The sequence below is a fragment of the Pagrus pagrus genome, assembly GCF_965226575.1.
Source record: "Pagrus pagrus genome assembly, chromosome: 21".
Taxonomy (NCBI): domain Eukaryota; kingdom Metazoa; phylum Chordata; class Actinopteri; order Spariformes; family Sparidae; genus Pagrus; species Pagrus pagrus.
Window position 1 is genome coordinate 9,239,741 of NC_140208.1, and position 16,463 is coordinate 9,256,203.

The 16,463-nt window shown below is 39.2% G+C and overlaps 2 protein-coding genes across 2 annotated transcripts; both read right to left on the bottom strand.

Moving 5' to 3' along the window:
- Positions 1 to 329: 329 nt before the first annotated feature.
- Positions 330 to 3,235, bottom strand: slc18a3b (solute carrier family 18 member 3b). Its single transcript, XM_084341970.1, has one exon. The coding sequence runs from the start codon at positions 2,686 to 2,688 to the stop codon at positions 1,120 to 1,122; it is 1,569 nt and encodes a 522-aa protein (XP_084198096.1). The 5' UTR covers positions 2,689 to 3,235; the 3' UTR covers positions 330 to 1,119.
- An 8,056-nt stretch (positions 3,236 to 11,291) lies between these two features.
- Positions 11,292 to 15,431, bottom strand: rgrb (retinal G protein coupled receptor b). Its single transcript, XM_084341414.1, has 7 exons — positions 15,001 to 15,431; positions 13,691 to 13,847; positions 13,066 to 13,187; positions 12,515 to 12,668; positions 12,281 to 12,398; positions 11,959 to 12,072; positions 11,292 to 11,743 (listed from the first exon to the last, which is right to left on the bottom strand). The coding sequence occupies exons 1-7, from the start codon at positions 15,074 to 15,076 to the stop codon at positions 11,603 to 11,605; spliced, it is 882 nt and encodes a 293-aa protein (XP_084197540.1). The 5' UTR covers positions 15,077 to 15,431; the 3' UTR covers positions 11,292 to 11,602.
- Positions 15,432 to 16,463: the final 1,032 nt, after the last annotated feature.

A 16,463-nucleotide genomic window follows, 5' to 3' on the forward strand; every position in this document is an offset into this window, starting at 1 on the left:
AATTTGGGAGGATGCTCTTAAAAGTCTTCTGCGGCTGATTCTCTAAACTTTTGCGCACTTGTGTCCGCTCATTTAAAGGCGTATTTTTTTGTTTTTTATATATTTTCTCTCTCTTCTTGATTACGCATCAACAAAAAGGCGCAACATGTGGAAATCAAACGTCTGCTTTAATCTTTATTCATCTTTACTTCTTTTTTTTGCAGGATGTTTCATCTCAAATAAAATGTCTTGTTTTTAATCTTCACAATCATCCTGAATGTTTCATCTGAATTCGTTACATTTCCAACGAAATACAAACTTCAAGAATAAGAATGAAATCACCGCCGTCACACAGATCCAAACAGAGATTTATTAAAACGACAGTTCATAAATGAATACATGTTTTTTTTTTCTTAATTCATCTCAAGGAGACTTCGTTGGCTACGTCTTCACAAAATGTTCCTTACGCACAGGCGCCGCACACACGCACACACACACGAACACACACACACTTTGTAGAGGTCCACGTATGTTTTGTTTTACATTTACATTGTGCATATATCCACATATGTACAAAATCCATTTATTATGATACATTTAATTCCAACCAACGACGAAAAACAAATAAAGGACAAACAGGCCCACGTGTTACAAAATTCAAACTCACGAAATTTTTTTTTTTGACAAGAAGAATAAACCAAAAAAATAAAATCAGGCCTTCATGTGCAAGTAAAAAAAGTTTCCTCCGAGACTAAAAATAGAGGCTATTCTTGTGTTAAGGTGTGGGAGGGGGGGAACTGTGCTGCTTATAGTTGGTCCCATATAATCTTTGTACGCACATGAATCTATTTATATCTTCTTCTTTTTTCTTTTTTTTTTGTACAATACACACGAATTCAACAGATCTCTCACAACAAAACTCCAGTTACACGTCCATGAACAAACGCTACAGAGACTTGTTGGACACAATGAAATCACAGTCGAACAGAGAAAGAAACAAATAGAATAAAAAAATAATAGTAATTAACTTTGGAAAACGCGTCACACAACCGTGATTTTGGTGACTGGGTGTTTATATTGCACATCGGTACTTACATAAAAGTTTAAATCACTACTATAACATTTCTAGATCTGTGCGTCCTAAGTGAACTCCGGACCGGACGACTCCTCTGACAAGGACCGCTGCGCTCTGAAGGGATCGAACCCGTTTTCATCCACTGGCAGACAATTCCCCGCCGAGCTGTAGCCCTTCTTTTTAGCCCTCCTCTCCTCCATCTTGATAGTATCGTACAGCCCCTGCGGAGCCTCCTCTAACAGGTTATCTCTCTCGGAGTAGGACGGTTTCATTTGGCACACGTTGCGCAGCAGCAGCAGAGCCGGCGCGTAAAGCACATTGACGAGGCCCATACCCAGATTGAGCTGCACGAACCCGAGGTTGTGCACGATCTGGCCGGCTACTATGGGACCCATGGCGTACGCGACGGAGTAGGAGATGTCTGCTATAGCGTAAACACTTCCATACACTGAAACGTGACGCACGTCGACTAGAAACGCCAGTGTCGGCAGCAGCGCGGTGTCGACTAACGCGATGCCGAAACAAATGCCGCACAACGGGGCGATGAGCTGCCCGAAAGTTTTGCATGCGGGGACTGTGCAGGAGCTGGCGCCTATGATAACCATGCCCACAGCTCCGTAGAACCACTGCAGGTGTGGATGCTTGGCTGCCAGTTTGACTGTAATGTACACACCGAGGACGTGAGGGAAGAAGGCAGGGAGCCAGGTGAGCCCCATCTCCCACTGAGAGGAGTGCATGGTGGTCTCCATCCAGTTAGCGATGGTTGGCTCTAGAAAGGCCAGGGGGATGTTGCACACTGTGAGCGCGCCGGCCACCACAGCAATGTAGGGGTCGATCATCAGTCTGTATATGGGGGTGCCGACTGGCATGTTCTCTCTAGTCCTGTTGGAGAACGGCTTGATGACTGTGAGGAGGAGGAAGCCGTCCGCCAGGCAAATGCAGGCGAGCACGATGAAGGGCACTTTCTTGCCCGCGAACTCGTACAGGACGCCCCCGAAAGGAGGCGCCACCAGACTCCCGAAAGAGATGAACGCCAGCGCGATGCCCAGCGCCGTGCTCCTCTCCGACTCCTCCGTGTACTTGTCGGCTATCATCGCGATTCCAGACGTGTCCGCGAACGCAGAGCCCAGACCCTGCAAACTTCTGGCCACGAAGAGCGTCGCGTAGTTCTCCCCGATCGCGAATATGCATGTGGACACGAACATGACAGAGAGTCCGATCAAAAGCGGGATGTCATATCCGACCCGGTCTATGAAAGTTCCCGAGAGCGGGTTGACTAGCAGCTGCAGGATGGCTTTGGATGCGAAAAGTACTCCTATCTGCACATCTAAATTGTCCTTGATGCTTTTGTCTTGGCTTGTGCTGTTGGCTGAAGAGTTGGGGTGCATCACTAGGTGGACGTGCTCTGACTGCTCACTCTCCAGCTCTGCGAGATAGTCTGGGATAATTGGCACGATTACCATGTAGAGCATATTGTCCAGCAGGAGAGCAACGCAAACAATCACTAATATGATCCGTCTTTGCTGGTGAGGGTCCCTCATCGCGGTGCCTAGCTGCTTGGTTCTCTCGCCCATCTCGGAGAGTTTCACGGCGGCTGATTTGGCCAGCCCGGATGATGCTCCTTCTCCATCCATGGTGTGCTTTTGTTGTTTAAAAAACTGATTTTCGATGCAAAAAAAACAAAACTAAAAACAAACAAAAACTAATTGTAGTTGTGCTTCTCCCGTCTGCTGCCGATCTTTCAGCACCTCATCGATGACTCATTGGCGTTTTCTCTACATTGATGTGATGCTCCCCGTCCTCACCTCGCCTGTGCGTAAAGGGAGAGGCGAAGAGGAACTTGGCTGCCTCATCGGTGAAGATGGCTTTCCTCAGCTTCCTCAACTTGTCCTCGCCTCAGCCACATCCGATGTTGTTTCATGATCTCCCAAGAAGTGACGTGGTGAAATCCGCTAATCTTTACATGGCAGAGTTAGTTTTTGGAGCGATTGTTTTTTGTTACTTATTTGCAACACATCGGGCGCTCCAGCTCTCTCGTCTCCGTGTCCATACCTCCCATGACCTGTGGCACTTTTGCGCTCAGCTCTGAGACCACGAGTGACTTCGTGGCCATTGGTGCACATTAACCCGGAGCTCGGGCGCTATTTTAGTCCCTTTTTTTTGTCTCCCCTTTTCACCAGCAGCTATGACGCATCACCAGCTTGCCCCCAAGTGGATCCCTTTGCCGCTCGCCTCTTTTATGTTAATTTCCAACCATGGCAGCGATCACTTCAACCAATAAGAGCCGGTGAGCACCACATCACGAAGCCTTTACAAGAGCCTGGAAGAAAAGAAGAGGCTTTCTTATTCTTCATGTCCAGTGTGGGACTCTTGACTTTCGTGTTAAAGAGATTTTCAATATTCTTGTGCGCAATCATGGAATTTTACGCACACGTACGGTGGAGATAGCTCCAATAGCAAAGCTTTACTGACGGAAATCTATACGATAGTAGATTTAATAATAAAACACAGGCTGTTTTATACGTAAAAAAGGCATGTGTGCTACATGTTTTGAGCCTTTATATAAATCTACAGGAGACTTTAAGACCAAAAACATGAATGAAACAACTATAAACTCACTTCTCGCTTGTGAGTCTTTATTTGTTTGGTGAGAAACTCCCTCAACGTGGTCAGTAAACTCATCAGCTGCTTAAGGAAAAGTTAATGAGCTTCTTTAAATGTTGAATCTCCATCAAACATGAACTCATAAACGAGATGAAGAGATTTCAGCACCACGAGGCTGTGGACAGCGACACAAGGGGAGTTGTTTTTGTCTTTCTGACTTTGTGAATGAAAACTGTTCACTTCATTAAATCGTATCCAGAGAACCAAAACATGTCAATCAAAAAGTGTATTAACATGAAAACAATTACGCACAGCTGTTACGTCCAGAGATGAGAATGACTCATTTCAACTCCTCTAATGACTCAATTTAACACGAGACACTGGCGACACCTGTTGGTGAAAAACAACATTACACACAAACACCCCGAAAATCTTCCCATCAGCCACTCTGCCTTTATCTTTATTTATAATCACCCAAAAATAGACACAGTAGTTTACTGTTATTTGAGTTTTTAGCTTTAATTCTACATGAAATCTTGTTTTGGGGCCTTTTCATGTTTGATTAAGGATATTTACATAAATAAATAATAACTTAATAATAACTTTACTCTGTAACTGATGTTTATAAACCTAAACAACAGCTTAATAAATTGTTTATAAAGCATTGCATTGTTTTATAACAGTGAAACTAATATATAAAGTTTAATTAACCACATTTACAATGTATTAATGAGGTTATTATAAAATGCTATCTAATTTAGTTTATAAATTCTGTTCAAGTATATGTAAGTTTCCTCTGATGATTGAGAAATCAAATTATTTAGATCCTGTAAAATCTTTTGTTTCTATTAATACGACTGATGTAAAGACACATTTTTAAAGGTGGGGAAAAAACGTTAATCAGAAGAGAAAGATGTTCATTGAGTGATTGTTTGCGCCTAAACACACTAAATAAACAAACTCTCTTTGTTTTCATGACTGAATAAACAAACTGACCTTAAAGGACAAAACAATTTCATTCTGTTTTACTTGGTTTATATGTGGCGGACCCTGCCACCTATAGCTTCAAACAGTGTTCTGGGGACCTTATTTTCCTCTGAGAACAGCTCGTTTATTCACTTATGGAAAATAAATATTTCTGTTTTTGTATTGTTACCTCATTAATATTGAAAATATTGAAATCCTGAGTTTGAATTTTCAATATTTAAGCCATGATGTTCTGAACATAAACGTTACAAACACAAAGAAAAAGTAAAATTTGCTTTTTGGAACGTAAAACAGTAAACAGCACCATCTTACTCATCACTGTGTCTTCTCAAAGAAAGTTGCTAGAAAGTTGATAAAAAAAAACATTTATTCAAAGATAACAACACTTCCAGAATTATACAATATATCTGCCAATTAACGAACAAACCTATGTAACTACAGAACCCAAACTTATTTTACTGTTAACTGTCACTAATTGCTTTGCTAATTGTATGTAATTTAATACATATTATACACACCTACAATATCAACCCCTAATTTAACATTTAAATACAATTATTTTTCTGTACTTTTTAATTTTATTTATTATCTTTTCTTTTCTGTGCTCAATAACATCACTTTTATTTTCACAATCATGTTAACAGTATAAAAAGCTTGTTTATTTATTTATTTCTTGATCACATTTATTATCATTTGCCAGTAGAGGGCAGTGAAGGCTTGCAAATAATAACATGTAGAAGCCACAGTCCAACTGGAAAACACACATCATCACCCACCAAAACTCAAAACACAGGACTCTTCTCTCTGACACTCTGACAACAACCAAGTAATCTGAATGAATCTAAGTGATCCGATCTAAGATTAAAAGTTAATCCTTAATGTTTTCTGGTGACACAAAATGCTTTAAAATGTGAAACAGAAATGTTACAGGGTCTAAATCATGTTACTTCTCAATTATCTTATTTGGAGGAAACTTACATATACTCGAACAGAATTTATAAACTATATTATGTAGTGTTCATTACATCATTAATACATTGTAAATTTAAGGTTAATTAACCAGTTATGTCTTATAAACAATTTATTCAGCACAACAGAAGTTGCAACTTTATAAAAGCGATCCAATGATGTTTATAGATGAACTACGCAGTTTTTATGAACCATGTAGAAAGTATTACAAACATCAGTTGCAACTTTACAGTAAACAATTGCTCATTTAATGTTTTATATTTGTTAATTAATTTATGTAATTAAACTACAGCTGACAATAATTACCATTAAGACAACAATAACAATTAAATTATGTCACACACTTCTTTATGAGAACGTTCTCTATATGACAGTTTATCTTTATTTGAATGTTTTCTACCAAACGTGACACGCGTCTTTATTACAGATGTGTAACAGCTCCGGCCAAGAGAGCATCTTTGTTTTTGTTTTTTTTCACAGTGGTTGATATCAACACTTAAACTGATTACAGTGACAGAGGAGGGGTGTTCCCTGTGTGCTCAGTGGATGATTGGATGCAGAAAATGCAGCATTAAATCACAAACAGGAGGATTAACACACCAGGAAATAACTGCCCAATTTCACTAATGAGGGAGGCTTGGCTCAGCAGCCGCTCACAGATAAACACTCTTCATGTTATGGTCTTCTGCTGCAGCCATGCTACAGGGTTTCCCTGTTTAACCTGGCAGTGCCTGCAGGAGTTCAGAGTGTCAGCTTTGTCCTGGTGGAGACACATGCAGTCAGTGTTATGTAAGGTCTTTGTTTGTGTCACGTGACTCGTCTCCTTCCTCCGCAACATCTAATCTGACCTGTGGACTGTAATGTGCTATGTCTAATGTAGGATTTACTCTCACCTTTGACCTGCACGGTGTCTTGCATGAGGGCGAGAAAGCAGACTCGTCATGTCTGAAGTATTATTAAACGTAAACATCTACCATTGCGCTTATTGGCCCAACACAAAGTTGATTATTTACCTGGTAGTTGATCTCTGTGCTCCAGCCGTCAGCCAGTAAATACTTTTATGCTTTGTTTATGTTTTTCCTCCTGAAATCGTAATTCAGAAGCAGATCTTGTGCTCTTGAACAGACCATCAGTGAGGGGAAGATAAAAAGTGCTCTTCCAACGTAATCCTTGTTTTAAATAAATCCTTATGCTTTTGTAAAAATATAATCCTGCTGCAGTTAAAAGCGTGTATATTATACGCAAAATCTATAACCATAAGAGGATGAGAAATATAAGCTCTACTGTAAATCATATATATTTTATTAGTATATTATTACCTTAGTCAGAGTTGTAATTAATTTCTGTTTTGTAAGGAGTACCCAAAAGTCACACAGTAAAGATAAAGTTATCGCGTTAAAATATTACTTTGGTAAATGTGAAAGTCACCCATACGTACGGTACTTGAAAAGAAGTAATTAAGTATCTGATATTAAATGTACTTGAGTATCAAGAATTTCTACAGTATATACTGTGTACCAGTGGTTGACTGATAATCAGCATTCTTCTGGTTACTGGAATCAGTGTGGGGTTTTTTTTGTGTGTTTTTTGTATCTGTTGGCATTTAAATAAAGTATTTTAAAAATGTGCTTTTTCGGCATCTGCAAAGTAACTAGTTACTAAAGTTATCAAATAAATGTAGTGGAGTAAAAGTACAATATTATGCCTCCAAAATGTGGTGGAGTGGAAGTATAAGGTTGTAGAAAACTACTCAAGTACCTCAAAATTGTAAAAAGCAAAGTACTTAAGAAAATGCACTTTAAGACTAGCATTGCCACTATTTTGATAATCAATTCATCTATTTTAAGTAATTTTTGGAAAGAAAAAGAGTCAAAATTCTTTAATTTAACTGATTTTTTTCTTAACTGTGAAAATGTTCTGGTTTCTTTACACAGGTAAACTGAATATGTTTGGCTTGTGGACAAAACAAGACATTTTAAGACATCATCTCGGGCTTTGATCGACATTTTTCACTAGTTTCTGTCATTTTATCGACCAAACAGCTAATCAGATAATCTAGAAATTATTCTATAGATTACTCAACAATGGAAATAGATGCAGCATTTCTGCACGAGTTATATTCCTAACAATGTGCAGAAGGCCTGGAAACAACTACAGTTTGACAATTTGGCTGCCAAAGTAGAAGTGGTATGTTTTGCAACATTGGTCAGGCAAGAAGAGAGTAAATTATTTAATATTTAACTTGGGACGAGATGATCAAAAGAATGGAAACATTTCGTCCTGACATCAAAGATTTCTCAGTGAGTTGGGGTTGCACCGGGGCCTCATGACCTCTGTATGTCTACATTTCTGGCTACGGCCCTGCTGATCTGCTGCTCTTAAGGTCACAATCTGACTCTGATTAACTAAATCTCTCTGAATATGTCACATGTGCATGCATGTGTGATGGGACTGCTGTGTCAGGTCTTTCATGACAGATGTTTTTTTTTTTTACACCATCTGTCTGTGACTAGCATTAGATTTAACACACTTAACGTTGCTATTCAAGCACAGCCGGGAACACCTTCATCTCACCTTGTGGGCGGATGGTGATCTAAATCCTGACTCTGCTGAATAAAAAAGGGTTGTGATCAGATTTGGTTGTTTGTACAATGCGTTGGAAGACAGCTCAATGAGACTATAACTGTCTGTGACATGTCGTCCTCCTTTCTTACTGTAAGCTCGTTGCTATTAACGCTGCTTCTATCTACAGCGCCGACTGAATTAGATCACTAGTCCACACACAGTCTTCTAATCAGCTGTCAGTCAATGAGGCAACTGTTTCTAAGTATTTAACGATAATCTGTTGGATTCTTCATTCTTTCCTGAGAAAGACTTTCCTGAGTTTATGAGGAAGCACTGTACATGATAATGCCCAACATGTAACACCTGCTAGCCGGAGGAGCTTGTTGCTTTGAGAGGACATCGACACTAAAGAGCTGCAATCCTGAGTCAGCTTCTGATGAGGGGAGTCTTTTTTTTCATCTTCTTTATAAGACAAGTGATAAGAAGAAATAATACACACATAAACACAAAATCTTTTTATTTTTACTGTCACTACAGGTCCCCTTTGTTGTGTCATAGTCATGCAAATGACATGCTAATGTGAGCATGCTGAGCAGGTATAATTCTCACTATGCCCTTTACAAAACTATGCAATAAAAAATATATTTTTTTATTGGTATATGGAGATTTAACAAATTAAAAGTTTAGCTTTTTTTCATTATTTGTGTTTATATATGTAATGTTTGAAATTAGTGCATTCTTCATATAAATTAAAATATACATTTAATAATGTAGTTGCATTTTGTCATTTAATATATCAAATTATATACATTGTCTACAAAAAACTTTTCATGTCTTTCAAAAAAATACATAATCTAGTAACATATCCAAACTATATTTTAAGTCATTGTTTTTTAAATGCATATCAATATATATTACCAATGCATTATCAAAGGGTACAATTTTCGTATTTTATAAAAACTTTCTTGAAAAATGAGGATTTCACCTGCTGACGACACCGATATATTGGCCTGTATTGTCAAATATATGTGGGCGCATAAAATTTATTTTTAATCTATGACATCATATTTTTAAGTCTATGTCAATATATGCTTGTTTCATTCACAATTTCAGTCTAGCCCGTTAGCATGCTAGCATTTTGCTAATTCATTCTAATTGCTAATTCACTGTTGCTTTGATTTGATAGCACAACAATTCAAGAATTAAATGAAATAAAAATAATTGTTCTAATTCTAGTATAGCCAGTCAACGGCAATATTCGTGGATTGCTCTGAACCTGCGTCAGCCAGAGACGGTGAGAGGATTTCACCTGCTGATGACTGCCTGGCATGAACGTCAGTGCCCTCTGAGGTTAGTGTGACGAGAGATTTTGTCTCACTGTGGCTTATTTCTGGAGTGGATACATTTAGCAGCTCAGAGAGAAGTCTCTTTTTCTCTGAACCCCCGCTCACACTGTAGCGCACGCATTAAATGTGGCTCGTGTGACGCCAGAATGACATCCGTGTAATCCAAAGCAATGGGTACAAAGGAGAAAGAGACATTTTAATGCTGTTATTATTATAAATGTGGCTGCCGTGACTCAGCAGGGATTCAGTTCCTCGAATTGCTTGGTCTGACTCAACCAACCCTAAGATGGACTGACGCAAAATGAATCTACCTCTTCATTTATAACTTCATGCATTTAAATAATATACTACTTAGAAACTGTGAACAAGTTCACTTGGTGTCAGGTGTTGACTATAGTACCATTGCATAATACAGTCTTAACCCTGTACATCTTTAGGGGAAACATTTCTGTCTCTCACCCCTTCCTTCATTACTGTATGATGCGTCATGATGAAGAAGGAGCTCCTTTTAAGGAAGACAAGTGAAGTGACCAAGAAGAAGTTTGCCTAACCTAACCTTTTATCTGTCCCTAACACCCTGAAAGCCCTGACGTCAAAGTACTTGTACAAGCAAAGACCTCATGGTCGTCAGGACGGCAAGATAAAATTCACTCTTTTGGATCTTTAAATAAAGATAACTTGACTGTAAAAAATGTGTACATATGAACAAATTAAAAAGTTTATAACAGAGTGTATTTGATTTCAGTGAGCAGAAAATATTTATATGTAAATACAATAAAGAGGTTTTCTCTTCGTTGTGCAGTCCGGTTGCTTTAGATTAGAGTAGTAGTAGAGTAGTATGTGCTCAATGAAGGACTTGTAATGCGATGTAACATGAAGGTCTTGGACCAGAGGTGTGGCGATGTACTGATGGTGACAATAACTGTGATATTTTAAAATGAAATATTATTCATTGTGTAAATAATACAAATATGACAACCTGTATTAATATGACACCCTGTAAAATGGAAAAATGTGATTGTTCCTTTGTACGCCTTTGTACGATTATTGTTACAGACAATCTCCACCTCCCCACACTTGTAATTTGGTTGTAATTAATTTGCTAACAAGGAGACAAAACACACAATCAACAAAATGAAAGATGAATCTGACTCAACATTATTTTTGTTTTGCATTTTCTGTATATATCACGATCATATCATTATCGTGACGTCTTTAGGCCACGATATTTGTATAGTGAAAAAATTGATAGTGTTTTTTAAATGAATGTATCCACTGAAATTCACAGGTAGAAGGGAAAAATAAGCCAAAGCCAAGGAGTATGGTCTACAGCTGCTCAGTTTGTAAAGTGTCTTGAGATGACTTTTGTTGTGAATTGGCGCTACACAAATAAAGACTGATTGATGATTGATTATTTGAACACTTAGAAACAATACACCGACCAAAACTGTGCTTGTTAAACGATACAAATGTTCTGAACAAATGCTATACGGAAGATTTCACTGGTGTTTGATGACCCTTATAGCACAGCTTTGCCCTGACTCATTGGAGGGTTAACGCAGTTAATGCTTCCTGTGTTTACATAGAGGTTATATCACCTCAAACTGTCTTCCTAACGAAAACTGATTAATCTGCTTAGTAAAGGCTTGAGACTGCCGTGTCATGAGAGGGCGTCTATGCATGCTGGTCGGCTGTCAAAACGAGGAGTCTTACTTACAGCAGCTCAGTTATTCAGTGCTTCAAAGTAGATGGAGCAAACAGCAGGAGAGCAGCAACACAATGTGTTTATTGTAAGTGGTCAAACACGGACGGAGGAGCAGTGCAGGTTAAATACAAACGGCTGTAAGATAAATGCAACAATTTGAAAAATGGATAAATTACCTGCAACACATTTTGTAGATTTACAGGAATCCAGCATGAGGCTACTGTGGCGGCTCCACATGTAGAGACTGTCTTGAGCTTCAGCTACAGCTACTGTGAATGGCTCATTAACGTACACAACACCAGACCAACGAGTAATGAGGCACCTATGATAAGATGAAATTACAGTTTGGGACTCTCGCCAGAACAGTTACATTCAGTTCGACTTCTTGATAACTGGATCAACGATCTTCTGCCCGGTGAGGAAGTGCCACACGCCGCCTCGGTAGAACTCGTTTCCAAATGAGTAGAGGAGAGCGTTGAAGATGGGGTTTGTCTTTGCCACAACTGGAAGCACCTGAGAACAGAAACAAAGAGTTTCATCATTTGTAAAGTAGTTGATTTTAAAAGGAAAGTTATCTAACCTGCAGAAATAAGATCCAAGTTGTGGTAAACCGGAATTATCCTCAATGTGACTTAGCATTTACATGATGTCCTTCCTTCCCTTTTTCACCATTTTGACTGTATTTTCCCACGAAATGTTAGATTTATTCAAACTAAATAAGTGCTCACCATTCTTAGTTTGGGAGATACGATCTTGACGTTCTCGAAGCAGGCGTAGATGCACATGAGGACGTAGGGGCCCCAGCACATCAGCATGACCCTCAAGGGCATACTGGTGTTGAACTAGAAAGGAAAGTTCATCGTGTTACTGCAGATGTTACACATGCAATGCAGCAGATTTCAAACTGTTCAGCTGGAATTAAGAAAACATTTTTTATAATTGGAGAATGTCAAATTTGCTAAATTTGAACAAACATCAGAACAACACAGAACCAGGAAGAGGTGAGGTGTTAAAAAAATATATATTTTGAGACTACTGCAGCACATTTACCCTGTGGTGATGAATCTTCTTGAAGTGTTTGTGGATAGAGTCGTAACATGAGAACATGGTGATAGCTGGGAACGTCAGGTAGAGCACCACCAGAGTCAGCATGTAGGTCACATAGTCCCTGTTGAAAAGAAATAAATCGCAGGATAATGTGAGTATTTGTCGACATAACATGGAAAGCTAGTTGAGATGAAAGAAATAATTGACGGTGATGAAAACAACAGTAAATGGCTGTACCGGTCCCCTCTTGTGTAGTCCAGCGTGCAGCAGGTCCTCATGGGCTCAAAGTCATAGACGCCCCATCCCATGAGAGGAACGGCGGCCCAGAAGATGGACAGAATCCAGATGATGCCGCTCATCGTCAGAGTGGTGCTCCAGAAGAGCTTCTGTCCTACAGAGTGAAAGCTCTGGTTATGTCTTTTGGATGTGAGGAGACATTTGATTATGATTAAAGGAGAATATAAGTTTTATTTGTTCATTTTGATATAGATAACGACGTGTGTGTTGAAGTTTGTCTGTTTTCACCAGGAATAAAAACAGGTGTATTATCCGGCTCTTTAGCTGGTAATTGCAGCAATACATTCGCCAGGTATTGTTCAAAATTTTGACGGAAAGATTTTCATTTTTACTACAAATGAATATCGATCCCAAATATCGGTTTTCATCTCCTTGATTTCTAACAATCAGTGTTGGTATCGGCCCCGAAAAAGCCATATCAGTCGACTCATAATTCATAATGGACTACATTTTGCTCTTCTGGGCGATGAGTTGAACTTTACTGTACTCACTGGTGCAGTACTGGTGATATCTGTCCCAAGCGATGGCAGCCATGAAACTGATGGACGCCAGGACCGCTATCATCCCCTGAAAACCGTGGTAGGCACATCCATCTTGACCAAACGGCCAAGACCTAGAAAACACAATGAAGCTTCAGTCATACACCAGGATGCAGAAGAGTGGTGCCAGTACTACAAAAATGGTTATAATATGACTACATCTGGCTGTAAAAGTATGTTGGTTACATTAGATGTTCTTTACAGAGACACCATACTGTACTTCCACTCTGCACAGAGCGTGGGAGAAATAAGAGGGTCAGCAGGGGTCACACTGTGGGTTAATCCAGCCACATGATACCCAGGTTAAATAAAAAAATAGATAAGAGGTTTAAACAGGACGTAATTTTATTTAAATGCTGCTACATTACAATTTAGATCCTGTTAGGTAACTTCAAACAGGCCCGCTTGTAAAACGTGAACTTTACACACTGAATAAAGTGGATTGGATTATGAAACCAAAGGCTTATTTTACTTGCAGCCATTGGCTAATGTTAAATACTGTGTAACACTGCAGAGGTGCCTGTGGAAGGACAAATACAAGACAATGAAAACTCGGCGCGTTTTCTGTGTTTAATACCTGACGTAGCTCGCGTACGCAGCTGTGAGTCCGTTAATGTTCAAACAGAGGTCAGCCACGGCGAGGTTGAACACGAAGAAGTTACTGGGGTTCCTCATCTCCTTCACTGTGAGGAACGACACGATGCTGATGGCATTGAGGAAGAATCCAAGGAGACCTGAAAGTGGAAAAAAAAGAAATTAGTCTCATCCTCAAAGGGAAACTTTGTGTCTGTGGGATCTATTGCATGTCTGTTCCTCCTGGAAGAGATCAATCCTCTGTTGCTCTTCCTCAGGTTTCCTCCATGTCTCTCTACCTTTAGAGGGTTTTATAGGCGAGTTTTTCCTAATCAGAATTAAGAGTATTCAAGGCTACATGATCCATAATTGGATAAAGGGTGTCATATAGGCTACAGATAGTTAAGCCCCTGTATAAACAAAATTGACTTGACTTAAAAAGACTGATCAAGTTATGGAAACAAGACATTTTACAAGTTAAGGTGTATTCACAGGTCTTAGTGAGGACTGCTGCATATGTGAAAAAAGTAGTATAAAGCCTTTTGTGGCTCCAGAGGAAGCTGCATGTAATCTGATCAATTCTCCAGTGATGTTACGCAGAGGCAAACTTGCATTGTGGGTAATGTAGGCACCAGGTTTTGAAAAGAAAGAAGAAGTACATGCAGCTTCCTCTGGAGCCACAAAAGGCTTTACACCCTTTTTTCCCCCACATATGCAGATGTCCTCCCACACTAAACACACTTTAATGTGTGAGAGTTGGAGCAGACCTTGTTCCAGATATGTGGCGCATAATAACTGAACGCTGCTTCTCCATCCACGTTTAGTTTTGACTGTAGGGACTGAGAGCAGAGCTGTACCTGACGACCTCAGATGTCTTGATATTTTTGCCCAATAACAAGCACATGTCCAATACCAGAGCATTTAAGGAAACAAAAAAGGGAGGCCTTCTCTTACTGGCATCAGTGTCGGAACAACCATAATCCTAAACGGGATAACTCACACAAATTTAAAAACACTGCTTCAGCATGTGACACATTGCCATTTAATAATATAGAGAACTGGCTATTCCAATGTAAATGTATATGATTTATTAGGAAAATAGTGAAAAAGTGTTTCAACTGTCCCTGGCCTCCTCTGAGCTGAAACACTTTTACATTTTAAACATAAGGATGCGAGAGATAAAAAAGCAACAAGAAAAAAATGCATTGGGTTTGGTTTGTCTTAACTTCAGCTGCTTTAATTATCTAAGCAGGTAGTTTCAGAGTGAACTGTCCCTTTAATCCTCACAGGAGCGTCTCTTCCTGGTCCACTTACCCCCAACCAGCAGCGCCGTGCCGAATGTAAACATATCAAACTCCGTGAAGCCCTCCGGTAGTGTGTACGCTGCCATGTTGAAGTGCACAAATTAAACTTTGCACAAACAAACAAAAAAAAAGTCCTCCTCCTGCTCTGTTGTGTAGCGCACCACCGTCTGCCACGACGCGACGCCTTATAAAGGCTCTTTCACGTGAAAAAGCATCAAGAGACTAATCTTAATAAAAGCCCCTTTTGCAATCCCCCCAGGAATGTCCTAACGAGCAGGGCTGCCTGCAAACTTCCTGCGAGTTTTGGGATCCACTGAAGTTTTGCGCGCAGCTCTGTGAAGTAAACTTTGTTGAGTCAGGACTCTAAATGTTTGCAGGAGAGACGAACTTTCCCCTCAATTCTGTTACTTAATTCAGCTGCTGTTTATGTCGTGGTCGAGGGTGATAAGGAAAGAAGCGTGGAACCATGGGAAATGGTGTTTTTTATCCAAAGTCATTATAGGTTGGCTGGATCTTTTGGTTAGGATAGTTGCATCTCAAAGAAGCTCTTAAATAGACCAGAGTCTGTTCAGTGTTTTTATACTTTAATCATACATTCAAGTTTTATTTTAAATCACACTTTTGCTCATATTCATGTTTTTTGTTTTAGGAAAACTTATATCTAATAGTTATTAACAAAAATGTGCCACCAACTGCAGGCGACAACAGCAAGGAGATGAAGGGGGAGAGGAATTCCCCAGACTCCCTTACAAAATCTCTCGATTTTGTGCGATGTTGAGTTTGGAGAAACTTTATAGACTTTGTGTAACGCTTTCCACAATAAATTCTTAATTATTTGGTCCTTCTCGTAAATTCGGCACGTTACACATGAATATAGACGTCTCATATGGGAGAGGAGCTTATGTAACATGGATCTTTTGTTTGTCATTGTTAACAGAGACTCCAGTCTGTAGCGTAGTTCATACACTTGGAAGATTAACCAGAGAATAGTCAAGTAACATTAGGCTTCACCATCAAAGGAAGTTTTTATATAATGTAGACAATCAATTAAAGGTTTTTATAATGCCTTTCAGGGGGAAATGCAGCCGCCCATACTTTCAGTAAATAAGAATGACTTGACTTAAAAAAATCTTTCCACAAAAGTGTATTTTTAGGCATTTCTTGACTTTATCTATGATATATTAACAGAACCTACACATCTGACTTTGAATTTTATATTTTTTCTGAATGCCTCGCTAGGAAAATAGGAAATTTATGACGATAACACTTTTAATCTATTGTTTTCCTTTCTGCCTGTGTAAACTAAAATATTTCTATGTTTCAGAGAAAGCATATACTGTATCTATATGTACAAAGTGTGTGTGGATATGTGCCTGTATTTACTTGTATGTGTGAGTACATGCATTAAGTGTATGCGTATATATGTACAGTATATATGTGTATTTGTGTCTTTGGATATGAGTTGTAATCCAA